At 38.1% G+C, this 27,667-nt stretch overlaps 1 protein-coding gene across 4 annotated transcripts; it reads left to right on the top strand.

Annotated features, from left to right (window-relative positions):
* Positions 1-50: 50 nt before the first annotated feature.
* Positions 51-27,667, top strand: SULT1C4 (sulfotransferase family 1C member 4). Of its 4 annotated transcripts, none has more exons than XM_039840085.1 (8): positions 51-236; positions 20,580-20,768; positions 21,743-21,748; positions 22,238-22,335; positions 22,629-22,755; positions 22,962-23,056; positions 26,324-26,501; positions 27,425-27,667. In XM_039840085.1, exons 2-8 carry the CDS (start codon positions 20,600-20,602, stop codon positions 27,535-27,537), a joined length of 786 nt encoding a protein of 261 aa, XP_039696019.1. In that variant the 5' UTR covers positions 51-236; positions 20,580-20,599; the 3' UTR covers positions 27,538-27,667. The 4 variants fall into 4 exon arrangements, with proteins under 4 accessions (XP_039696019.1, XP_039696016.1, XP_039696017.1 ...); XM_039840082.1 differs by having other exon boundaries at positions 21,623-21,748; XM_039840083.1 differs by lacking the exon at positions 51-236 and adding an exon at positions 4,035-4,292 and having other exon boundaries at positions 21,623-21,748.

Here is a 27,667-nt window from a genome sequence, read left to right as displayed (position 1 = left end):
CCTAAAAACATCCTATTAATTATTACCTCACCTTGTTGCTGTGAGACCAGCAACAGCAGACATCCAGAAAGATAAACATCTCAACACAGTCAATTCAGTCCAAGAGTCCAAATAGTAATTCATCCATTTCAGAGAAATAAGTGTGGAAAGAAGAGTGAACGGGAAAAAAGTGGGCGAGTAAAGGCGAGAGGAGAAGAAGGGAAAGGAAAGACTATAGTCCTTGCTTTGGTGTTCGAGTAAGTATTGAAACACTTCAAATTAACAGTGTTCGATGTTTGTTGATAGAAATATGTCGTGATAAGTTCCATTAACCAGTGGGAAAAACCAAAAATGGTGGAAGAAATTGTCACTGCTTCTGCTGCTCCATTCTGATAAAAAAAAAAAGAAATAGGGACACTAATTTCAGCAGGAGATTAATATTTTTATGAGTAAGTGTAGTAATATTAGCAACTTTTTGGCATTCTTTTCCTTGCAAGTACATAGGCTTGCCTACACTGGTGCATAAGCGTAAGACTGTCCATATACTTACTATTCATATTCAATATTTTATTTTTATTCAATAAAACTCTGCGTGGTTTGAGAGCTGAACCAATTATTACCAGGCAGAGAGCTCTTGCTAATAATCTATAATTTCAAACTTGAAGCCCCAAAGGAAGAGTGAATTCCATAGATGACTTTGATTTTGGCACCCTTCTCCTCCTTTACATGGCCTGGTTTTATCAATAACAAAAATTTCACACACCTTGCCAGGGATCAAAATGCTACTGTTGGTGACTCCAACCTGAGTGGAACAGCTATTTGTAATAGTCACATAGTGTGTGTGACTTCATTTAACTATCTCAACCTTTAAAGACTTTTCGTGCCCATATTTTGCAAAGGCTTTCGTTTTATTGCTGGGCAGTGCCTCCACCAACATACAAGTTACACAACTTCCTCCTCAAATAAATTTATTTACTCTAAGCAAACTTCTCAGATAGTTGAATGTTAACATGTCAATTTTGAGTTTCATTTTAAAGCTTTCTAAAACGTATAGTTGACTTCACTGTCTTAACTGTAAGTTTCCATGCTAGAGCCTTGGCTTTTGACAGCATGACCAGGGGGCTGAATGACATCATTTGTCTTCCTGGAGGCAATAAATGGCCAGCCTCATACACTGACCCGTTTATTATACATATGCTTTTAACAGGGCACAGATGTCTGCAAATAATTTCCTCTCATATTCATCTTCTTCAGACTGTAGAGTTCTGTTAAACGGAAAGGCTCGGACTCTACAGTCAGGCACAAACGAAACTGAGTCCTCAATTTAACATCTACTCTTTGAACTTGAAGACTCTATTTTATCTTCTGAGCTTCCACCTCCCAATCTGTAAATTCAGAACATAACTTCCTGCCTCAAAGAATTAGTGTAAAGATTAAATGTGACATTTGCCGCCATGCCCAAAATTCTTCAACGGCCACCTCTTATCTATACAGTATCTAACTTAAGCTCCTTTGCAACATCTACGGTCTTCCAAGATTGGCCCTTGTTCTTCCTTTCTTCACCCCTCCAGCAATACTGCTCACTTGCTCCTTGAACACACCTTCTCTCTCTCCATGCTTTTGCACATGCTAGCTCTTCTGCCTGAAACACTTGCCCTCTCTTGTTCACCTGGCCAAATCAGTTTATTCTTCAAGCCACAATTTAAATGGCTTCCTAATTCTAAGAGATCTCTCTCGAATCCAGGCTGATTTCAGTGCTCTTTCTCCATTCCTCTAGAACACTTTGTCCTTACCCATATTAAAGCAAACATCGTACTGTATTCTAACTGCTTGATTACATATCTATATCTGCATCAGACTGCAGATCCCCCGAGAGAAGAGACAGTGTCTTTCCATTACAGTTGGCATACAATATTACATAAGATTCAGTTATACAACATAGCGATCAGACATTTATATGATTTGTGAAGTGATCTTCTCAATAAATCTAGTACCCATCCGACACCATACATTGTTATTACAATATTATCGACTATATTCCTTATGCTATAATTTACATCACCATGACTATTTTGTAACTACCAGTTTATATTTCTTAATCCCTTCCCCCTTTTTCACCACATCCCAAACCCCTTCCGTCTGGTAACCATCAAAATGTTCTCTGTATTAATGAGTTTGTTTCCATTTTGTTGGTTTGTTTATTTTGTTCCTCAGATTTCAAATGTAAGTGAAATCATGTGACATTTGTCTTTCTCTGTCTGACTTACTCTACTCATCACAATATCCTTTATGTCCATCCATATTGTCGCAAATGACCAAATTTCATTCTTTGTAATAGATGAGTATTCTTCTATTGTATATATGTACCATATTTTCTTCATTCATCCACTGAAAGACACCCAGAATATCTCCATATCTTGATTATTGTAAATAATGCTGCAATGAACATATGGATTCACATGTCCCTTCCAACTAATGTGTTGGGTTTCTTCAGATAAATACCCAGAAGTGGGATTACTTGGTCCTTCTCTCTCTTGTTATTGCCTTTGTTTTAAAGTCTATTTTGTATGGTATAAGTATTGCTACCCCAACTCTATTTTTTTTTCCCCTTCTCACAAAATATCTTTTTCTATCACCTTATTTTCAGTTGAGTCTCTTGTAGGAAGCACACATGAGGGTCTTGTTTTCTTACCCATTCGTCTCCTCTATTTTTCGATTGGAGCATTTACATCTAAAGCAATTGTTGACGGATATGTAATTATTGCCTTATTCATATATTTGATATTTTTTCTTTTTTCTTTCTCTTAAAAAAGTCATACTGACGTTTATTGTAATACCCATTTGGGGTGATGAACTCCTTTAGCATTTTCTTGTCTGGAAAGCTCTTTATCTGTCCTATAATTCTAAGTGATAACTTTGCTGGATAGAGCAATCTCGGTTGTGGGTCTTTAGTTTTCATGTCTTTGAATATATCATGCCAATCCCTTCCAGTCTGCAAACTGTCTGTTCAGAAATCAGCTGACAGACTTACGGGAGCTTCTTTGTAAGTAACGAACTGTTTTTCTCTTACTGCTTTTAAGATTCCATCTTTGTCTTTAACCTTTGGCATTTTAATTATGATGTGTCTTGATGTGGGCATCTTTGGGTTCATTTTTTGGGGGATCCTCTGTGCTTTTTGGACTTGTATGTCTATTTCCTCTGACAGTATAGAAAATTTTCAGTCATTATTTCTTCAAATAGGTTTTCAATGCCATGCTGTCTCTCTTCTCCGACTGGTACGCCTAGGAGATGCGATTGTTGGTATGCTTGACGTTGTCCCAAGGGCCCCTTGAACTATCTTTATTCTTTTGGATTCTTTTTTCTTGATGCTGTTCTGGTTGGGTGTTTCTTGCTACCTTATCTTCTAAATCTCTGATTCAATCCTCTGCTTCGTCTAATCTGTTGTTTCCTCCTAGTGTATTCATTTCAGTTATTGTATTCTTCATTTCTGACTGGTTCTTTTTATCTTTTCTATCTCTATTTTTATGTTTTATATCTCTTTTTTAAGGTTCTCACTCAATTCATCTACTCTTTCCCTAAGTTCACTGAGCTTCTGTATAACCAGTGTTTTGAACTCTGCGTCTGGTAGATTGCTTGTCTCCATTTTATTCAGTTATTTTTCTGGAGCTTTGTTTTGTTCTTTCGTTTGAGATCTGTTTTTTTGTCTCTCTATTTTGGCTGCCTCTGTGTGTTTGTTTCTATGTATTAGGTAGGGCTGCTAAATCTCCTAGTTTTAGTAGTGTGGCCTTATGTAGAAGGTGTCCTATGGAGCCCAGTAGAAGATTCTCCCTGGTCACCTGTGATAGGTGCTCCATGTATGTCCTTTGTGTGGGTTGTGTGTGCCCTCCTGTTGTAGTTGAGCCTTGGTTGCCGTTTGCATGTCAATGAGAGGGATAGACCCTTGGGCTGATTGGTTGTGAAGACTGGCCAATGAGGGACTGACCCAAGGAAAAAGGATTTGCTTTAGTAGGGCTCTGGTGCCTGCCCAGTCTGCCCTTTTGGTTTGTTGTCTTTAGACGCAGCCCTGAGTGGTGCTCCAGGTTGGGTATAAAGCTGACCACTGAATGTGCTAGCCCCAGGGCCTGCAGGGAGGAGACCCACTGTAAGCCAAGTTCAGCCTCAGCCTGTGCCCTGCCCAAGGCCACCTGACAGGACCCACCAAGCATCCTGAAGAATGCTATCACCTGTGTTGGGCCTGGATGTGTCTCTGGAGGCCAAGCCAAGAATTGAGGCCGGCTGCCACTAGTGCCAGGCTTGGGGATGCTCAGCAAGAGGTACAAGACATGCTGAGATTAGATGCTGCTTGTTTGAATTTTGTGAACTTTTGAGAGATTTTAGAAAAGTCCACAGCATGGGCCAGGATAGGCTGTTTATATGAAAAAGCCACTGGAAGCAGCTTGGGTAAGACTGCATGTTGGTTGGGGCGCGGTATGTGGGGATCATTAGGGCAGGGCAACTAGTTGTAGCAAGTTTGATGAAGGTTTAGATATGGCAGCCACCTGACTCCGCAAGCTGGGAGCGGGGAGTGCTGAACAAAATGATAATGGATTCCACCAGTACTTCTGTCTGAAAGAAAGCTGCCCCTCCAGCTCTTGCCCTGAAGCCAAACTATTCAGTTTCTCCCATATGTTTCTAGCTGAGATATCTCTCCTGATTTTTAACTGCCAGAAGAGGGTGTGGGACCAGCCCATTCTGCATCTCCACCCTTCCTACAAGTCTCAAGGTGGTCAATTATATATGTCCTTAGTTTGAGGACTTTTGTTCAGCTAGACGTCATGAGATTCTCATAGACGGTTGTTCTGTAGTTTAGTTGTAATTTTGATGTGGTCATGAAAGGAGGCCAGCACGGGGTTTACCTACTCCACTATCTTGACCAGAAATGTCATTTCCTTATATGTAGTCACCCTCAAGGTGGTGCCATCTCCACAAAATAAGCTGAGCAATATCCAGGCCCAGAGGAGGAACCTGCAAAGATGCTAATAACTAGAAAGTACAAATGATATGCATTTATCCCACAAGTCAGTGGAAAAGAAACCGAAGGTCACTCATCTCATATGAAATCCTGAACGGCTTTCTGGTTCAATCATTCCTAGTCCCACTCATTAAACTTCCAGAGTTTTCCTGTTCTGAAGTGAGACTTAACTAGCAACTTCCAACCCACTTAGAGTTTCTAGATAAAATACAGAACACCGGATGCATTTGTATTACAAATAAATAATAAATGATTTTTAAAGTATAAGTATATCCCAAATATTGCATTGTTGTAGCCGCCAGCCCCCGAAATACACACGGACCACCAGAACTCAGTGAGTTATAGGACGCATGCTCTTTATTCAGCTAGCTGGGTCTGGCAGGGGTACGCAGACCCCAGATTAAGCAGCCTTGAAATGTAGAGGTACAGGGTTTTTAAGCCTCAAATCCCATTCTTCATTCAGTCTGAACACAAAGGTCTATTTTTCTTCTATTCACTACCTGTTGACCCACAGGTCATGTGTGCAAGTGGGGGTACAGAAGCAGAAAGCTTATTGTTAGAATGTTATGTTCCTATGGATGACAGCCTATGTTCCCATGGGCGATAGCCAAACAGTAATTTTCCAGTCAGCACATTCCCCACTGGCCTTAGCGGAAAATTAAATCCTTGATTCTTCATGTGGAATTTGCTCATAGCCTCTATTTTGTAATACTAAAAGTCTAATAGAATTAATTTTCTTCCTTATATATGTAAACAAGAAATTGGGGAAACATGGCTAAAAGTTAACAAGAGGATGAGGAGGATTAAAGGTCTAGCTACAGCAGATAGAAGGGTTGTTAGCCATGGTGACCAATTGAACATTCTATGAAACTAGTTATTTGATTTTAGTCTCTGTTTTTCCCTGGCATCTAAATTTCTCTGTACTAGTCGTAAGCTCTCTCTAATTATTCCAGAGTTATTGGCATAGAAGCAACAGGTTTCACCTAGAGCTATACGTAATGTATCTTGTTCTAAGAATAATAAATTTAAACCTCTTCTATTCTGAAAGACTACTTCTGCTAGTGAATCAACTTGAAATTCTAGCCTGCTGAGCTCAGTTAAGTTTAGGGGAATTCCTACTCTGACATAATAAGGGGATTTGAGGTTTGGGCACAACCAGCAATCTTGTCCTATGTCTGGGGTGGTCTTATTTAAGACCTTGTGCATTATCATTAGCAAAGTTATTGATGCTCCCTCTGGTTTTAGTTATGGCTGGTCGAATGCCTGGACTAAAGAGGAAAAAAGGAAGAAACAGAGGGTTAGACTTATGTATGCTTGAGTCTTAGTCTTAAGGGCCCGTCTTCCTGAGCTGTCCACTCTCGTGCTGCCTTCACGTGGGAATGATGAATTCATGATAGGATGCCTTCTACTTTAACTGTAGTGGGCTTCGTCAGGTAGACAGTGAAGGGTCCTTTACATTTGGGTTCTAGTCCCTCGGACGTGAACTTCCAGATCCACACAGAGTCCCCAGGCTGAAACTGATGGGGAAGTCCATCCTCCGGAGCTGAGTGAACAGCACAAACCCGAGACCAAATCTCCTTCTGTACACTTTGAAGGGCCTATAAAGACTTAATTAAGTAAGACAAGGTTACGCAGTTCTGCCTTTTTTTCATCTTCTATTTTAGGGACTAAAGGTGAGGGTTTTCCAAAGAAAATTTCAAATGGGGTGAATCTATTAACATGTGGAGTACACCTGGCTCGGAGAAGAGCAAAGAGGAGAACTTCTACCCAAGTCCCTCCAGTTTCTAATCCTAACTTGACTAATGTCTCTTTTAAGGTCTGATTCATTCGCTCTACTTGGCCCGAACTTAGGGGCCGGTAGGCACAGTGGAGTTTCCATCGCAAATTTAGGTAGCTAGCCAATTGCTGTGATACCTTTGCTACGAAGGCTGGCCTGTTATTTGACTCTAAAGTTCCGGGGAGACCAAATCAAGGGAGAATTTCTTGTAGTAGTTTCTTAGTAACGACTAAGGCAGTTTCTCTCCTGGTGGGGAAGGCCTCTACTCATCCTGAAAAGCTGTCTATAAAAACAAGTAAATATTTGTAGCCCTCCACAGTCGGGGTTACCTCAGTGAAATCTGCTTCCCAGTGGTCTCCTGGATAAGTTCCTCTTTCCCTATGCCTATGTTCTTCTATCCTCCCCTTCTTTGGATTAACTTGGGCACAAGCTGGGCATCGTGAAGCAATCTCCTCTGCGGTTCTTCTCCCTTCTGGAGCATCTTAGTTCGCCCTAGATGTGTGGTCTGGTGTAGTTGGTGGAGGAGAGTCCTTCCAAGGGCCCGTGAGAGCCTGATTTTTCTATCTGGGGTCATCCACCACCCGTGTTAGTTCCTAGTGGCTCCCTTGTCTTGAAAATATATGTTCTCTTCCACCGTATAGGTTGGAGACAGAGGCAGTTCTAGGTAAGGGACAACAGTCAGTAGATGTGGTGGGGACCCCACTGGCCTTGTGGCCGCTGTTCTTGTCTCTGCATTGGCTCATCGGTTTTCCTCAGCCTCAGGACCATTTCCTTTTTGATGCCCTTTACAAAGAACAATAGCAAGAGCCTTAGGTATCTATATGGCTTCAAGTAAAGCTAAGATCTCGTCCTTGTTCTTAATGTCCTTCCCAGCTGAAGTCAGAAGCCCTTTTTCCTTGTAGATGGCTCCGTGTACATGCGCAGTGGCAAAGGCGTATCGGCTGTCAGTGTATATTGTGACTGCCTTATCCTTTCCCCATCTTAGTGCCTCAGTGAGGGCGATGAGTTCTGCTTTTTGAGCAGAAGTCCTATAGGGAAAAGCCTGTGACCATATAGTGCCAGTTAGAGTCATGACCGCTGCCCCAGCATACCCCCTTCCTCCCTGCATGAAGCTGCTCCCGTCCGTGAACAGAACTTCATTGGCCTCAGGCAGAGGGGAGTCTTTGAGGTCTGGCTGTAAGGAACACACAGTGTCAGTGAAATCTGTGCACTCATGAACAGGGATCTTGGGGTCTGGGTCTGGCAACAGATTGGCCAGGTTGGTGACAGTAGCTTTGGATTTTAGCCATATGTTTGGGATCATCTGGTGCTTCCCTGTTGTTGAACACTTTCTGGGCTATCTCAACAAGTTGGGACAGGTTCATCCCTGCAAAGCCTTCTAATTTTTGTAATTTATGCCGGATATCAGGGGCTGCCTGAGTAGCAAAGGCTATATTAATTGCTTGCTGGTTTTCAGGGGCCTCAGGATCAATGGGGTGTATACCTAGTATGCCCTGTTCAAGAAACGCTCCAGGGGATTCCTGAGGTCCCTCCCTGTATAACTTCAGTTACCTTAGAAAGATTAGTTGGCTGACGAGCAGCCATCCTAATTCCCCCAGTTAGAATCTGGTGGTACCGATCTAATGTTATTGTCCCTGCCTGAGAATTGTGTCCTCTGTCTGGGCTGGTGGAGGGAAATTCCTCCTCAATCTGTTCCCCTGCTTCCTCAACTTTCCTCCCTCCCACAGCTATCTTTTGTGTTTTAGTCCGAACGCGTCTGCGCTCTTCTGAGGTCAAGGGGATAATTAAAAGCTGTTGGCAATTGTCCCAGGTGAGGCAGTGAGTCTGAAAGACATTTTCTAAGAGTCTCATTAATGTCTGGGGTTTCTCAGAGAAAGGCGGATTCTGTGCCTTCTAGTTATATAGGTCACTAGTCAAGAAAGTCACGTAAACCACAAAGGGCCTGTCTGTGTGATGCCCCTGGGGTGGTGTTTCTTGCAAGGAGAGAATGGCCGGGGTGGGAGTATTGGCTGGTTGGCCACCCGGAGCAGGAGCAGGAGGCCCATAGTGGTTACCTGCTCACGTCCGAGGAGGTGATGCGGTGTTATTTGGCCTCTATTGTCCTGGATTATAAGGTGGGGGTAGGTCGCTGGCCTCTGGTGGAGATTGGAGGACTGAAGGACTGGGCTGTCTTGGAGGTTCAGTTGCTGCATGTTTCAGGGTACCCACAACTAAAACTCGTGCCTCCAGAGAAAGGGCACACCGACGGAGCCAAGGAGGGGGGCTTCTGAACAAGGTCTAACTATTGATCAATGTAGGGAAAATGATCAGGATATCCCAGAGCTCTCGTGACAATCTTCCAAACATTCTTCATTAAACCCCTGTCAAAAGAACCCTCAAGAGGCCAGTTTACATCAAAAGACAGCCACTCAACTTTACACAATGTTCTTAGTCTGCCTGGAGAAAACTTTATGCCATACTTAGCTCCCTCTACAAACCCTTCTTTGAAATGTCGCAGGAGACACCCCAAGGGTGTCTTCTGTGTACTCGGGCTTCCCCTGCTTGTGCAGAAAACACAAAACACAAAACAGACACTCAGATGAGAACAATTACTGAGGTGTAGGTGGACCCAGAGAAGTCCGCCACCTACAACCTAGACAAGACAAGAGACAATAAACAGAACCTGACAACAGGAGGCGGCATCCCACGGCCTGGCCATGGTCCGGGAGATGTGACTGCGTCCAGTCTCTCCACGGACCCCCCTATGACCGGTCAACAGAAACAGAAAGGTACCTTTTATCCTGACGCCGAGGCCTCGGAGATTCCAGATTCCCGATTCTCGTGGAAACCAGGAACAAAGAGCGTGCCCTGAAAGTTGCGTCCTTGACGATTGCATTAAACCCGCTGTGGCATTCAAGGGCCCTGGAACGTCTCAGGTTGGCCACCCCTTTGAATCCGTAACAGGGACAGCAACCGCTTTGGAGGCCAGTCCAGTCTTAGATCCCAGGGCCACTCCCTGAGATCTCTCTGGGGCCTCCAAATGTTGTAACCACCAGCCCCTGAAAGACACACGGACCACCAGAACTCAGTGAGTTATAGGAAACATGCTCTTTATTCAGCCAGCTGGGTCTGGCAGGGGTGCGCAAACCCCAAATAAAGCAGCCCCAAAATGTAGAGGTACAGGGTTTTTAAGCTTCAAATCCCATTCTTCATTCTGTCTGAACACAAAGGTCTATTTTTCTTCTATTCACTACCTGTCGACCCACAGGTCGGGTGTGCAAGCAGGGGTACAGAAGCAGAAAGCTTATCATTAGAATATTATGTTCCTATGGGTGACAGCCTATGTTTACATGGGCAATAGCCACACAGTAATTTTCCAGCCAGCACAGCATGAGATATTTTTGTACTAAAAATTCATCCATTGTTTATCTGGAATTCCAGTTTAGCTAGGTGTTCTGTATTTTGACACAGCTTTTTATTTTTCCAAGAATGTAAAGGATTCTTGGGTTTATGTTTTTAAGAATTATCTTAATTAAAATTTTCCTAATCCTTACTTCACTCCATTGTATATTATAATTAATTCCAATCTCTAAAGTTGATTAAAGTAGAAAATATTAATACAATTTATTTGAGTTTCATTTTCTCCCCCTATTCAACTTCTGGAAAGAGTACTGCAAATAGAATGAATACGAGGCAGTCTAAATAGATGAAGGTGGAATAGAAACAAATTCTGGATAAACCATAGGTGTTTCTCAATCTTTGCACAATCTGGATGTGGTTGCAGTCTTACTGATTATGGTCTTGTTCCTTTTTCCACCTGATGTGGATTAAAGGATTGGATAAAAAATGAGGCAGTTATAATGAACATAAGCTCAATATTATGCAAAGAATGAAGACAGTTTCAATTCAATTTTATTCAATATAAGCTTAGCTTACTTTCCAATAGTTGTTTTTTAAAACAGTTTACTGAACCAAAGTATATTTTAGACATATTCCTTTTGTCAAAATATACAAGCAAGGACCTGATTAAAGAAAGTAACCAGCATTGGCTTTTCCTAAGAAAACCAAATTAGAAGCCCAGTCATATTTTTTTCAAACAAATCACATTCGATGCCTGAACAACACACTAATTTGCAACTCATACCTCCAAAGAGTGCACATAGAGTTGGAATCTCCTCTCCACAGCCAGAAGAAAACAGTGACAGGTCAAAAGAAAAAAAGAAAAAAGAAAAAAAGAAAAAAAAAGAAGATGCTCAGGGAATAGTTACAGGTTAAAAGGGCTCAGAAGAGATTAAAGAACTAAAAGATTACACAACTATTAAGGGGCAGTTTCGATTCAAACCCAAATATTTAGAATTCCAAACAATAATCGTCAAATGTAAACTCAGCATCAATTTATTTTTATAATATCCGAGTACAACATGTTATTTAATTTCCCTGACCTGTGAGAAAGTGTTATTGAGTAAAAACATTAAATGAGAATAAGAATGAATCATGTAGTCACAATAATTTTTCAAACCATTTGAAACACTGAACTTTTCCTGGGTTTATTTTCAACCCTATACAGTCCTCTTTTGGGATAGAGAACATATCCTCCCTGTCTCCCCAGCCACCATTGCTAGCACACAATGTACTAGACAAAACTGCTAAGAGATATTGTTAAACCTCCTCCATTCTATTGGCACACAGAACTGTAATCATCAAAAGGAATTTAACTGAAAAATTATAGATAATTCTAGAAGTCTTTTAAAATGCATATGAATGCCAAGAATTCTGGCTGGCAGTCTTTGTCCCAAGTGTCCATTTATCTCATTACGGTCAATGGGGAGGGGCTGAAGGAGAGGAAAAGCCAAAGAATTTCTCTTTTCTAAGGTCATATCCAGAATGTGGGTTATATAAAAAATAGCGAACTATAGTCAGTGAGCATTATTAATAACTGAAGTTTATTGAACATTTTCCTGTTGCCAAGCACCAAACACACTATTTAATTCCCCATGTACTTATGCATAAGGAAAGTGTGAAGTGCAAGGACGGAGAGGTTTAGTAATTTGTCCAAGGCTCACAGTTACTAGGAGTTGGTGTAGGATTAGAATGCAGGCATTCTGATTCCTGACTTCTGTCTGTAGACTGCCAAGTCACAGCCACTAGGCTCACCTAATCCCCACAACATTGGTGGCTCAAAAAACTCTTTTCTTCAACTTTCTATTTAGTTTTATTCATTTTTTCTCTCAAGAAATACTAGAATGCTAAGCCATATGCATAGAGGTGGTATATAGTGAGAAAACAAGACAGAGCCCAGGTCATGTTTCACATGCCTTAGAGTGTCGGGAAGGAGACAGAAAATGTTAATAAATAAACAAGAAAAAATAAATTTTCAAGGAGTGTTGTCACCATCATAGCAGCATGAGTCTACCCCTTTACATTAAAACCCTTAGGATATCTGTAACCCAACACTGGATCTTCTGCATGCCATACCGGGACACCTGAGAGATTCATAAATCTCTACATCTGAAGGTGAGTTAATTGGACCGCCTGGAGGTGATAGAACCAGAAGGCAGTGGTGGTAGAACCTGTGACTAAAGGTTCAAGGAACCTCATTGGAACCCAAGATCGAAGGCTCCAGGAACCGAGGTGGTACCAGAGACTGGAGGCTCCAAGAACCAAGATACTACCCAAGACCCAGGCCCACCCCATCTCCAGCACCAGTAGTGATTGCAAACTCAGCCTTCCCAGCAGGGAGCCCACAATCAAGGTTTTGGTGCAGGTAACAGTATCAGTGGTGCCTGCAGTCTGTGGCTACAGAAACAGTGCCAGCACCTAAGACCAGAGAGGCTCTGAGAATCATGGCAGCACATGCAATCAGAAGCTCTGGGAACTGTAGGGTGCCTAAGAGTGGAGTCTCTGGGAACAGTGGTGGTACCCATGACATGGCAGCACTGATAACAGCAAGGCATCAGCAACCTCAGAGGCACAAGCAGCAAAGGCAGTGAAAAGTGAAAAGTTCCAACTCTCAAATATAACTGGATGTGATTCAAAAAGATGTTCATTATTTCATGTAGTCTGGCAAAAGAAGAATTAATCAAGTGCCATGAAAAGTTACAGTTAAACGGTATCACAAAAAGAAAATGAGAATTGTCTAGAAACTAAACTTAAAATAATGGAAGATTGCTACCTACCTGATAGAGAATTCAAAGTAGCTGTCCTGAAGAAACTCAGTGAGCTAAAAGAAAATTCAGGACATTCAATGAGCTCAAGAATAAAAGTAATGAACAGGAGTACTTTATCAAAGAGATTGAAAATCTAAAAAAGAACCAAAAAGAAGTACTGGAGCTGAAGAACTCAGTAAATGAGATGAGGAATGCATTAACAAGCATTGTAAATAGAGCAGACCATATGGAAGAGAGAATTATTGAGCTTGAAGATCATAATCTAGAAATAATTCAGGTGAAGGAGAGAGATAAATAATACCTAAAGAAAAGAAGAAACTCTATGAGAACTATCCAACTCAATTAGAAAAAGCAACATAAGAATAATAGTTATACCAGTAGGAGAGGAGAGAGAAAGAGAGCCATGAGTGTATTTAAAGAAATAATAGCTGACAACTTTCTATACCTGGGGAAATGACTAGATATACAAATCCATAAAACTAATAGAACACATAATTATCTCAATACAAAAAGACATTCTCTAAGACATATTATATGAAAACTGTCAAAAGTCAATGACAAAGATTTTTGAAGACTTCTGGGGAGGAGGGGAGAGTAGTAACTTACAAAGCTACCCCCATTATATTACCAGCAGATTTCTTAGCAGAAACTCTATAAGCCAAGAGAGAATGGAATGACATATTCAAAATACTGAAAGATAAACTCTATCAGCCCAAAATATTATACCCAGCACAGTTATCTTTCAGATATAAAAGAGAAATAAAGATTTTACTGGACAAACAAAAGCTGAGGAAATTTACCTCCACTAGACCTGCCTTGTGAGAAATGTTGACAAAAGTTCATTTAACAAAAATGAGAAAGCAAAATTATACAAAACTTTGAGTAATATGACAGACAGAGAAAATCAGAAAACTGTGAAGCCATTTCAAAATAGTGTGTTAGTTACTAAAGTTTAGCATAAAGATTAAAGAAAAAAACATTAAAAATAACTACTTCATTTGGTAATAAATTCACAACATAAAAAAAAGGGAATCTGTGACAATAACAACATAAAAGGGGAAGATGGAAAAGACTGAACTTATATAAGCAAATAAGGATAAGACACTATCAGCAGAAAAAGGTTTTTTTAAAAAATTTATCAGACATTTTATACAAACCATATAGTAACAACAAAACAAAAAATCCAGAGCAGAGATATAAAACATGAAATAAGAGGAAAATATCATAGAAAACCACCAAACTAAAATGGCAGACAGAAATATAAGGGAAAATACAAATGAACAAAGTACAAGATAAAAAGAAAGCAGAAGACAAGAGATAAAATTACAGTAGTGAGCACTCATATGTCAATAATTACCCTAAATGCAAAAGGAATGAATTTATCAAACAAAAGACACAGAATAGATGGACGGATTAAAAAACAAGACCCAGCTATATGCTGCCTACAGGAGACTGATCTCAGCTCTAAAGGCAAGTAAATAAAATGGAAGATGATATTCCAAGCTAACAGTAGCCAAAACAAAGTGGGTGTAGCCATACTTATATAAAAAACAAAACAAAAAAAAGACTTCAAGACAAAAAATGGAACAAGAGACAAAGATAGACATTATGTAATAATAAAGGGTACAATCTATTGATACAACATAACATTTATCAATATATATGCACCCATGATAGAAGCACCAAAATATATAAAGCAAATATTAACAGACTTAAAGGAAGAAATTGATAGTAACTCAATAATTATATGGAAGTTTAACAGCGAAATTACATCAATGTCTAGATCATCTAGCAAAAACACAAGGAATGGTGGCCTGAAATGAAATTACACACACACACACACACATGCACACACACACACACACACACACACACACACATACACGACATTCCTTCCAACAGCAACAGAATATATATTCTGCTCAAATACATATGAAACATTCTCAAGGACTGACCAATCATTGAGATGCAAAACAAGTCTCGATAAACTTCAGAATGAAATCATAACAAGCGTCTTTTCCAACCACAAAGATATGAAACTCGAAATCAACTATAAGAGAAAAACGGGGAAAATCACAAATATGTGGAGTACAAATGACATGCTACCAAACAACAAGTGAGTCAATGAGGAAATCAAAGAAGAAATTTAAAAAAATACATCGAAACAAATAAAAATGGAAATATGACATACCAAATACTATGAGATTCAGCAAAAGCAGTATTAAGAGGAAAGCTTACAGCAATACAGGCCTACTTCAAGAAAAAAGAAAAATCTCAAATAAACATTCTAATATTACACCTAAAGAAATTAGGAAAAGAAGAACAAACTAATCCCAAAGTCAGTAGAGAGAAGAAAATAATAAAAATCAGAGCAGAAATAAATGAAATAGAGACCAGAAAGACAATGGAACGATCAATAAAACTATGAGCTGGTTCTTTGAAAACATAAACAAAATTGATAAACCTTTAGCTAGATTCACTAAGACATAAAGAGAGAAGGCTCAAATAACTAAAATAAGAAATAAAAGAAAAGCTGTAATGCATATCACAGAAATATAAAGAATCATAAGATACTACTATAAGTAGCTACATGCCAAAAAATTAGAAAATATAATGGAAATTAAATTCTTCAAATCATACAACCTTCCAAAACCGGATCATAAAAAAATAGAAAATCTGAATAGACCATTCATTAATAAGGAGATTGAAACAGTAATCAAAAACTTCCCAAATAACAAGAGTCTATGTAGGACCAGACAGCTTCACTGGTGAATTCTAACAAATATTCAAAGAAGATTTAATACTTATCCTTCTAATACGCTTCCAAAAAACTGAAGAGGAGGGAAAGCTTCCTAATTAATTTTACAAGGCCAACATTACCCTAATAACAAAACCAGACAAAGAAAACCAAAAAGAGAAAGCTACAGACTAATATCTCTGATAAACATAAATGCAAAAATTTTCAACTAAGTATTACTAAACTTAATACAATACATTAAAAGAATCTAAACACATGATCAAGTAGGCTTTATTCCAGGGACGCAAAAGTGGTTTAGAGTCCACAGATCAATCAAGGTGATGTACCACATTAACAAAATGAAGAATAAAAATCATTTAATCATCTCAATATATGCAGGAAAAGCATTTTACAAGATTAAACATATATTTATGATTTTAAAAGCTCAATAAAATGGGTATAGAAGAAATGTATATCAAAAAAATAAAGACCATATGTGACAAACCCATAGCTAGTATCATATTCAATGATGAAAAACGAAGTTTTTCCTCTTAGATCAGGAACAAGACGAGAATGCCCACCTTCACCGCTATTGAACAGACTGTTAGAGCAATCAGGAATGAAAAGATACAAAAAGCATTAAAATTGGAAAGCAAGAAGTGAAGCTGTCACTATTTGTGGATGACATAATTTTATATATGGAAACCCCTAAAGACTCCACACATATAAAAAAAAAACTATTAGAAATAACAAACATAATACAGTAAACTTGCAGGACATGAAATCAATACATGAAAGTCTTTTGTGTTTCTATACACTAACAACAAAAAACCAGATAATTTTTTTAAAAATCCCATTTACAATTGCAAAAGAAAGAATAAAATACCTAGAAATAAATTTAACTAAGTAGGTAAAAGATCTGTACACTGAAAATGATAAGATGTTGTTGAAAGTAATTGAAGAAGACACATGAAAAAATGCAAAAATATTCCACAATCATGGATTGGAAAAATTGGCATTGTTAAAATGTTCATGTTACCTGAAGCAATCTACAGAGTCAATGCAATCCCTATCAAAATTCTAATAGCATGTTTCCAGAAATAGAACCAGAAAAAGTCCTAAAATTTGTATAGGACAACAAAACACCCAGAATAGTCAAAGCAATCCTGAGGAAAAGTAATTAGTTTGTTTATTCATATTTCATACTATACTACAAAGCTATAGTGACCAAAACAGTATGTGTGGTATTGGCAGAAAACAGACACACAAATTAATGGAACAGAATCAAGAGCCCAGAAATACATACACACATATGGACAACTAACTTATGACAAAGGATTCAAGAACATACAATGGAGAAAGGAGACTCTCTTCAGTAAATAGTATTAAGAAGGCTGGACAGCCGTATGCAAAAGAATGAAGCTAGGCTACTATCTTATACCATACGTGAAAATTAACTGAAAATGAATGAAAGACTTGAACATAAAGTCTGAAACCATGTAAAAGGAAGAAAAGATAGATGGTCAGCTCCTTATTAAATATCTTAGAGATATCTTTGTGGATTCAACTCTAACGACAAGGAAAACAAAGCAAAAATAAATAAATGGGACTACATCAAACCAAAAAGCTTCGGTACAGCAAAGAAAACTATCAACAAAATGAAAAAGTGACCTACTAAATGGTAGAAAGTATTTGCAAATCGTGCATCTGATAAGAGGTTAATAACCAATCTATACAAAGAACACAGGCAACTAAGCAACAGCAATAACAAGACATGATTTAAAAATGGGCAGAGAATCTGAGTAGACATTTTTTCAAAAAAGACATAAGGGGGGCCAAAAAGCACATGAAAAGAAGTTCGACATCACTAATTATTAGAGATATGCAAATCAAAGCTATAATAAGATATCACCTCACACCTGTTGGAATGGCAATTATCAAATAAATAAATAAATAAGAAAAAGTGCCAGAGAGGATGTGGAGAAAAGGGAACTCTTGCACGCTGTTGGTAGGGATATAAATTATTATAGTTAATTTCTCACTTAATGTCATTGATAGGTTCTTCTACTTTAAGAGAAAAAAACATATAATGACCTAATTTTACCATAAGCTAATTGATAGAATCAAGAGATAAGTTCTTAAGGCATCTATCTCATCAATGTTATAATGAAAGAACCTGCTGTACAGCCACCATGGAAAACAGTATGGAGATCTCTCAAAAAATTAAGAATAGAACTACTGTATGATCCAGCTATTCCACTTCTAAATGTTTATCCAAAGAATAGAAAAATACTAATTTGAAAAAATGTATTCACGCCTATGTTCACTGCAGCATTATTTACAAAAGCCAAGAAATGGAAACAACCTAAGTGTCTGTAGATGGATAGTTGGATAAGGAAGATATAATTATGTGTGTTTGTGTGTGTGTACAATGGACTACTTACTCAGCAATAAAAAGGTGAAATCCTGCCATTTATAACAACATGAATAGACCCTGAGGGTATTATGCTTAGTGTGATAAGTCAGATGAAAAAAGACAAATATCATATGACTTCACTTCTTCATTGTATATTTAAAAAAAAGAAAAAGAAAACAAATAAACACATGAACAGATTCATAAGGCAGACAACAGATCAGTGGTTACCAGAGGGGAAAGGAGGTAGAGAGAAGGCAAATAAAATAAAGGAGGTTGAATACATGGCGACAGATAGAAACTAGACTTTTGGTGGTGAGAATGATGCAGGATATACAGATGTCAAATTATAACATTGCACACCTAAAATTTACATAATGTTATAAACCAATGTCACTTCAATTTAAAAAAAAAAAACAAACTAAATTTTGATAGTGAGTCTAAAGGAAGGAAAAGTACTACAAGCAAAGAAATTGAAACTTACTTCTGATGACAATGAAGTTCAAGGAAGCCCTCTCCAGAAAGGGGACATTTAAGGAAGATGTTAAAGAAGACTCGAAGAATGTCAAAGAACCAAACAAGAACCCCACATATAAGAGCTAAAGAGAATACCACGAAAATAAAGGCAGTGTCAAGAATGCAGGAGGGAGCCTGGTGCTTGTCAGGGTAGACAAAGCATTTTTTTTTTTGGAAGCTCTGTGAGAGGCAGTGAGTGTGGCATAACGTAAGGTATAGGCAGAAGACTCTACATAAAGGCCCTTGTGGGATCCTATAAAGGTTTGGGTGGAACGTTTTTAAGCGAGAAGTTAAATCCTGACTGCTGGAAAGAGACCATTCTCTGAGACCATTCTGAGAAAGCCATTGAGGTTACCAGGAGCCAAAGACTGTTCCAACAGCAATCTCTGACACCAACTGGGTGTCCTAAATTTAAATGTGACACTAACCACCTATAGTTGCTGCAGACTCTCAAGTTAAGGGCCAAGTCTTTCAGAAGACTACCCCACTTCAGATGCCAGCCACAAGTCTTGGGACCACATGCACTTCTGACTAACCAGCTATAAATTTGGGGGTTCCCATGACCCCCTTAGGTTTAATAATGACTCACAGAACTCACTGAAAGCACTATACTTACAATTACAGTTTTATCATAAAGGATAAAGATCAGGAACAGTTGAATAGAAGAGCCACGTAGGTCAAAGTCTTAGAGAAGAGGGAGCACAGAGTTTCTAGGCCCTTTTCCATGGTATCTCATCATGTCAGCTTCCAAGAACATCACTTTGCTCACCAACCAGGAAACTGTTGAGCTGCGGTGTCCAGAGTTTTACTGGGGTCTTATCATGTCTTTGGCCACATGATTGAACTCAATCTCTAGACCCTTTTCCCTTCTTGGAGATTGGGGGTGGGACTGAAAGTTCTAACTCTCTAATCATGTGTATGATCTTTCTGGTGTAGCCAGCCCCTCCTCTGAAACTATCTAAGGGCCCACCAGTAGTCACCTCCTTAGCATATGGTTGATAGGGACTCATTATGAATAATCAAAGACACTCCAATCACTCAGGAACTGCCAAGGGTTTCTGAAACTATGTGCCAGAAATCAGGGACAAAGTCTAGATATATTCTTTATTAAATCACAAGAAGAGACAGAGAAACTGGTTGGGTGACTTTATAATACTTAGCAGTTAAAAACTAAAAGGAATCTGGCTTGTTTTAGAGATGATCAGCAGAGAAAAGGTTGTGGTTTAACAAAGAAGAAAATCAAAACTCAGGGAAGAGTCAGGAATGTTTCCAAGAAAAGGAGCAAGCAGGATAAATAAACACTAAGCCTTTTAAGAAAACAAGGCATACTTTGGAAGAAGCAAATGGGTGTGTGTCCTAACACAACCACCATCTTCTCTAACTCCAGAGTTTTTGCATCCATTTTAGTTGTGACTCATACATGTTTTAATAGCTGTGATGAGATTCCTACTGATACTGATATGAAACAAGCTACAAAAGGAAGGAAACCACTAATGAGCATTGTTTATTTTACTCTTAAAAATAGCAAAGTTGACCCTTTCAGATATTTGTGATGTGAGATTCAAATCTAGGACCTCATTGTTAACAGCCCACAGGAATTTCCTTTCGGCCTTTCAGGGAAATTATTCTATGTTGCAATCTACAATTTCATAGTCAAATTTCCTTCGACTTTTTATTTAGCTTAAAATTCTCAAAAGAAACAATTAATGCCAAGTATCTGAGAATTATTTTATGAACACGAAAATACGATATATAAACAACTTGGCCCTTTGTTAAACTCTTGTTAAACTGATACAGAAGAGCTGGACTGAGCATGAACATGACACAGCTGCCAAGATTTCTTAGTGCCTTGGTTATTACGTCACTATTTAACTGGAGAAGAGGGCTGGAGCTCATTTGGAAAACTCCTATGAACAGAGTCCTAAACAATAACTCCTAGTTCCCTTCTCTGTAGATGTCAGGAATACAGCTTTCTGCTGACTGAATTTTATCTGTCACAGTTCTCTTATTTCTGACACTAATGACCTTAAATAAAATGGAGGACTTGAAATTTGATGGAACAGAGCGCCTAACTACTGACTATGTGAAGGGAATTCTTCAACCCACGCCCACCTGTGACACATGGGATCAGATCTGGAACTTCCAAGCCAAGCCTGATGACCTGCTTATTTCTACCTATCCTAAAGCAGGTAAGTGGAGGGGGAGAGAGAAAAGTGAAGAAGAGAGTTAGGAAGGTAAGTGGGAAAGATATATTAATAATGAACTAAAAAAATACATTTGGATTTGAGTGGAAAACTGTTTACTGCACAAAGTGATATGGGCTAAGACCAAACATTTGTGAAAACGAAACTGCACAAAGAAATATTAAAATGACCTACAAATTTTAAAACTTTAATTCTTCCTGTGATGTACATTATTTTTTTACTTCCCCAGAAGAAAGTGAATCAAATAGCCAAGAATAAAAGCACCAGAGCTGTTGATTTCTTTATTTGAATGCAGGCTCTTATTGTAGATCTCGTAAAAAGCTGCTTTGTGTATGTGAACTATAAAGGGGATCCCAGGCTGATTTGGGCCAGAATTTGGGAGGCTTTTGTTCTGCAATGCTGATTTCACCTCAGCTGCCCACAGAAGCCCTCAAAATTCTCCCTGATCAGGGTCCAGGAACTACTCTTTCTAAAGAATAATGCAGTTAAATCCATAGGCTATCAAATCAAATTAATGGTTGTGACAGAAAAAAAAAACAACAACTTTTTTTTAGCCATATAAGGTCCACTTGAAATTTTAGTCTTTATAAAAATTCATATTATGATAAAACAAGAGGTAAAGAATGATATTTTCTGAATTGCATTATAAACCTAGCTTTAAAATTCACATTAATAGGGAGCATTTGAGATCTTACTCCCAGTGTATATAGTCAGTTTGTCTCAAATAAACTCATAAAAGTTTTAAAAATTCTCTAAATCTTCTGACAAGTATTTGATTATATTTTAAGGAATATAGTATAGTAAATGTCTATGTATCTTCATCTTCCATGTGGAATAAGGAACAACATGGACTCAGGAAATAGTGGACTTAATACAAAATGAAGGTGATGTTGACAATAGCAAACGAGCTCCTATTCATGTACGATTTCCTTTCATTGAATTCATAATCCCATCTCTAGGATCTGGTGAGTACTGAAGAGCCACACTGACTATAGTCTTAAATATAAACTCAGAATTTTTACTATCAAATAGTAAAAAGTCCTCTCAAAATTCTAGGCATTCAAACAATTATTAATAGGTTTTGTGAATTTCTCCTTTTTTTTTTAAACAATATCCAGCCATTGTTATACTTCAGACATTGTCTAATGGAATTACTGTTCATACAAAAGTAAGTTTTGATTCTCCAATTAAAAAATAATTTTTCTCCACAAGAATGAGCCCAAGTAGTTTCAGAGTGGAAAGATTTGACTTTGTTAGGTTCTTATTTATTCACTTTGTTGTTTGTTATGGTTGAAAGTTGACATATTCTTTCAGATTAGATCTATAGACAGTTACACTGCTCTTTCGGCTGTCTTGAATTGTTCAATTGTTCTTAAGGTAGAATAATGAAAGTAGCAATATTTTGAAGCAAATAGAGAAAAACAGTGGAAAGTGATCAAAAATCTATTTTACAGGTTTGGAACAAGCTAATGCAATGCCCTCGCCACGAATCCTGAAAACACATCTTCCCATCAACTTGCTGCCGCCATCCTTTCTAGAGAAAAACTGTAAGGTAAACAGCAAAAGGAATCCAGAGATGCAGTCCTTAGGATGACCTTAGTGGTCTTTAATCAATTTCCTTTTAAAATACATCGCTTGTTGTTAAAGAAAAAGAATCCACCTCTTCACAATAATCAATATGCAAACTGATATGAATCCTCTCACAAATGCCAAGATCATAAGAGTGCAGAATCAGAAAAATTCATCAGTATGAAATGCACCCACCCTTACATCATTTATCTGGGCAATAACTACATAGAGGTCTAATCTTTGTTTGTACTTCTTCCCCTCTCCCATCATTCCCAGATAATCTATGTAGCAAGAAATCCCAAAGACACTATGGTGTCTTATTACCATTTCCAAAGGATGAATAAAGCACTTCCTGCTCCAGGAACCTGGGAAGAGTATTTTGAGAGTTTTCTGACTGGGAAAGGTAAGAGAATTCAGCTTTGATTCCTTTCTTTCTCAAAACCCTCAAACACTCTAAAACGAAAGAATTATTGCCTTAGAACAGAAGGGACTATGCCGTCTTTAATGTAAAGGAACCATCAATGTGACATGCAGGAACTCTCCTTTCAGTGGAATATCTGTGATTGGACTTCTGTGACTCATCACCCTGTTTTTCATCCCATCTTGCAGTGTGCTGGGGTTCTTGGTATGACCACGTGAAAGGATGGTGGGAAGCAAAAGACCAACACCGCATTCTCTACCTCTTCTATGAGGAGCTAAAGATGGTGAGGGGTAGTGGTGTCTAATGTGTTTCTCCATTTGACCATAAAACATTAAAGTCAAAAATTTTGAACCCCATTAGAGACCCACAGATTGAAACAGGGAATAGAAAATTGCTGTATTTCATTGGTTATCAACTGTCCATGCATCAAAATGTACATGGGATATCATGAGTTTATGTATCACATCATCTCACCTGCAACTTCCTGGTGCTGTGGAGTATGGTACCCCTTTTCCATCTAGGCAGATGATGGCAATCTATGAATGATCTTTTTTCCCCTCTTTGTATATCTATTTCAAAATTCTGTTTGAGTAAGACATTTTTCCTACACATTTTTTTCCATCAGTACTTGAGGAACATCAGTTTCAAGAAACAGTTTAAGAAATTGTGGTGCAATGAAAAATACTAATGAGTTAGAGTCAAAATTCTTGAATTCAAATTCTGGCTTTATTGCCTACTGGAAATTATTCTTAATGAAGACACTTAACATCTTCAAGACTTACTTAGTTTCCTCAAATACAAAAAGGAAATATAATATATACTCCCCCAACATCTGTTATGAGGACTAAATGAAATGATATTCATGGGAGTTTGTTGTGAATGATAATCTACTCAGTACTTGTGACTCCACTGAATACAGAGATCAGTGAAGAATTACAGTCTCTGATCTTAAATTCATCATTGAAAGCTTTGGTACTCAAAAGATGCTTTGTAGAATAGCTGCATGGGCTCTCAGAGCCCACACCAGGACTGCTAAAGCAGAAGGTACAGTTTTACAAGATTTCTAAGGGATTCATATGCTCATTTGTTTTGATGCACTTGTCTTGGGTTCAATCACAGATGAGGCTTTTCCAGTTGTTTCTACAAAATTTTGAAGAGTGAAAAACACAATGATTTTCTGTTTTTTAAATTGCAACATAATTGACATATAACATTATATTAGTCTCAGGTGTACAAAATGATTTGATATTTGTATACATTGCAAAATGATCACAATAAGTCTAGTTAACATTCATCCCACATATAGTTATAATTTTTTCCTTGTGATGAGAATTTTTAAGATTTACTCTCTTAGCAACTTTCAAATATAAAATACAGTATTATTAACTATAGTCACCCTGCTGTACATTACATCCTCAGGACTTATTTATTTTATAAATGGAAGTTTGTACCTTTTGAGCCCCATTTACCCATCTCACACACCATCACCACCATCACCACCCCCAACCTCCTGCAACCACCAGTCTGTTCCCTATATCTATGAGTTCTTCTTTTGTTTTGTTTATATTGCAATCTATATTTTTAAAAAACATAAGTCATTACATTTCTAGTATCCTCAGAACTATGATTAAAGAGCTATCAGAAAAACCTACATAGTTATCAGTATAAAATTCCCTCCTTTATTGTTAACTTGGTACAAAAGTTTTGAGCGACATAGGTCACTGAAAAACTAAATGAAAGAAAAGTTTACATAAGGAGATTCTCATTGCTCATATTCTGAGGAAATACTACCTATCTATCTATCTATCTATCTATCTATCTATCTATCTATCTATCTATCTATCTATCTATCTATATGCTATTTAAGTTCAGAGAGTTACCTAATCACAGAATTCTAATATAGATATTTGATTAGGGAATATTATGGCAGGGAGTTGTATAAGGGAAGAGCTTACTCTTTCATGAGCAGAGGTGACAAACTGGGGAGTCCGTAGAAGAAAAGGTGTTATTATACTCAGAATAGGACAACTCCATCTAAGTGATGCTCGCCCACCATGTGTCATAGCAGTTTCAAAGAGAAGATATATCCCTGGGAATGGCACTCTTATGTTGGGATAGATCTTAATGTACTGTGAGTGCTAGGAAAATATTTTTTAAAACAGGTTGTCCAAACTTTCCAAACTCAGAGTCCCTAAAACCCTTAAATATTCCTATAATCACGTTCTGGAATTTTCCCTCATTGTAGTCACACAAAGCTCACAGTTTTCAGCATTTTTTTGTATAAGTCAATTAAATTAAGCACATATGACATCCAAGCATTTTTAAGCAGAAGCCTTTTTTTTTTTTTGAAAATTAAGTTTATTGGGGTAACACTGGTGAATACAATTATATAATTTTCAGGTGTACATTATAATTTGACATTAGTATACTGTATTGTGTGTTTATCATCCAAAGTCCAGTTTCCTTCAGCTACCATATATTTGATCCCCTTTACTCACTTCACCCTCCTCCTACATCCCTATATTTGACCCCCTTACCCCATCCATCCTCCCCTCTCCTCCCTCACCCCCTACCCTCTGGTAACCACTAGTCTATAGTCCATATCCATGAGTCTCTGTTAGTTTGTCCTGTTCATTTGTTGCTTTAGGTTTATATCCCACATATAAGTGATATCATGTGATTTTCAACTTTTTCTGTCTGGCTTATTTCGCTTAGCATGATTATCACGAGGTCCACCCATGTTGTCTCAAATGGCAGTATTTCATCTCTTCTTATGGCTGAGTAATATTCCATTGTATATATGTACCACAGAAGCTCATTTTAAAGCAGAAGACAGTTGTAAGGGTAAACTTTTCCACTTTCCCTCCCCTGCAAGTACTCCTAGAGATAGGGCACTTCCCAAAGGTCACAGCTTCCCAGGCTTGTGTGTCCCTTGTGTGATGAGAAAACAGTGGCTACATTGGAAATGAGTTCCTCTCAGAGACACCTAACCACCCGAACATGCTGGACACTAGAGTTATTAACCATGGGTGCCTCTTAGGTGCCTCATGAGTGCAAAAATAGTCCTCTCCCATCCTCCCGTCACCACAGCAATGCCTGGGGGCATTTCTACAAATGTCGGAAACAAGAGACAGCCTCCTTTCAGTCATGTCTTAGATTGTTTGCCCCCATGTTTCTGCAATCTCTCTGTTCTTATTATTATTCTATGGACTCTCCCTGTTTGACATTTAGCTGACCAAGACCATAACTGACTTGAGCGGAATATTTGGAAGTAAGTCTTAACACATTCTATAGTGAAACAGGAATGTCATTTTTTTGTGAATGCTTCCATCTTAGAGCAAAAAAGCTTAATAATTCTAATTTATAAAAAGAAAAGATATGGGTTACTATATTAAAATAATTCATTTCTGGAAAGTTGAGCATTTCTGAGATAAGATTTTTAAAAATGTTTAACTCGTGACATTTTACTGATTACTGTTATTAATTCTTTTAATATTCTTTTACAACTATTTTGTATCAAATCTTCACTTTTTTTTCACTCCGATTACAGAATCCAAAGCATGAAATTTCGAAGCTTGCAGAATTCATTGGAAAGAACCTAGATGACAAAGTTCTAGATAAAATTGTCCATCACACTTCATTTAATATTATGAAGCAGAATCCAATGGCCAACTATTCATCACTTCCTGAAATAATGAACCACTCTATTTCTCCATTCATGAGAAAAGGTGTTTATGTCCTCTTTTAATCGCAATCTTAAAAGAACTGTCTGATATTTCAGAGCCATAGGAGAGCTTTCTTTCCTATGGATAAGAAAAATAAGATCTATAATGAATGATTCTGGGGAAAGTATTTAAGAAACAACAGATGAAATGAAAACAATGTTGAGTCACAATTGGAGAATGAGGTTTGGTGTCTAAATCCAAACCCTTATCCTCACTTTCCCTCCAGAGTTCTAGCTGATAAGATGAATTAAATCAAGTGAAGTAAAGAATCCATTTTATAAATGGCTCTATGCTATCAGTTAGATTCATTCTTTCAAAAATACTTTTGTGCCAGGCACTATTCTAGGTAATGTTCAGAGCAGTGAGGAAACACACAAAAATCCTTTCCATCATGCAAATCATATTTTAGTCATAAACAAAATAAACAAAGAGAATACACAGGATGTTAGACAATGGTAACTGCTATAGAGAAAAAGTAATCTGCACAAGGTAACAGGGATTGAAATTGGACATTTGGAGTGATCTTTTTTGTTTTCTTCCTCAAAACTGTACCTCGAGTTCTCCCAGAAACAGGCCCTGCATGGTCTGTCTATAGCATAGAGGCTAGCAGCATAAGCACCTAGCAGGCTTTGATATGCAAGAGAACAGGAGAAAAAGACAAGAAACCCCTCAGGCCTGCTGTTTAATGTGGTGATCTGATTCTCCCCAATAGTGTGGCTCAGTGTGCACAGGCTCTCCCTGTCCCCTGAATCAGACAAGAATCCCTCTTTCCTTCAGGGTGAGAAAGTGACAGGCCAGCAAGAGTAATGTCTTGTTGCATACAGCCCTTCCTGGAGAGTGGAGTAGAAATAGTCATCCAAAAACAAGAGAGTAAAGAAATACAAATTCCTCCAGCAGCTACTGACTCTCCCATGTGACTGTTTCAGGGGCAATTGGAGACTGGAAAAATCACTTTACTGTGGCTCAGAACGAGAGATTTGATGAAGACTACAAGAAGAAAATGGCTAATACCAGTCTAACTTTCCACTTCCAACTCTAGTAAGGAAGAAAAAAAAGTTTTAGTGATGTTCAGTACAGTGAACCTTCCATCATGCAAATCAATTTATTGGGTAATGATCAATAAAAATTTTATTACCTGGACCACATGATATTGGACTCAGGTTCTCAGA

The sequence above is a fragment of the Pteropus medius genome, unplaced genomic scaffold (assembly GCF_902729225.1).
Source record: "Pteropus medius unplaced genomic scaffold, Ma_sr-lr_union100, whole genome shotgun sequence".
Classification (NCBI taxonomy): domain Eukaryota; kingdom Metazoa; phylum Chordata; class Mammalia; order Chiroptera; family Pteropodidae; genus Pteropus; species Pteropus medius.
This window is presented reverse-complemented; position numbering and strand designations above follow the sequence as displayed.

Excerpts from the sequence above, each read along its gene's own strand:
- SULT1C4 (XM_039840082.1), top strand. The coding sequence starts at position 20,600 with ATGACCTTAAATAAAATGGAGGACTTGAAATTTGATGGAACAGAGCGC. Across the intron at positions 22,756-22,961 it reads GAGTTTTCTGACTGGGAAAG|TGTGCTGGGGTTCTTGGTAT; the intron begins GTAAGAGAATTC and ends CCCATCTTGCAG. Across the intron at positions 23,057-26,323 it reads TCTATGAGGAGCTAAAGATG|AATCCAAAGCATGAAATTTC; the intron begins GTGAGGGGTAGT and ends CTCCGATTACAG.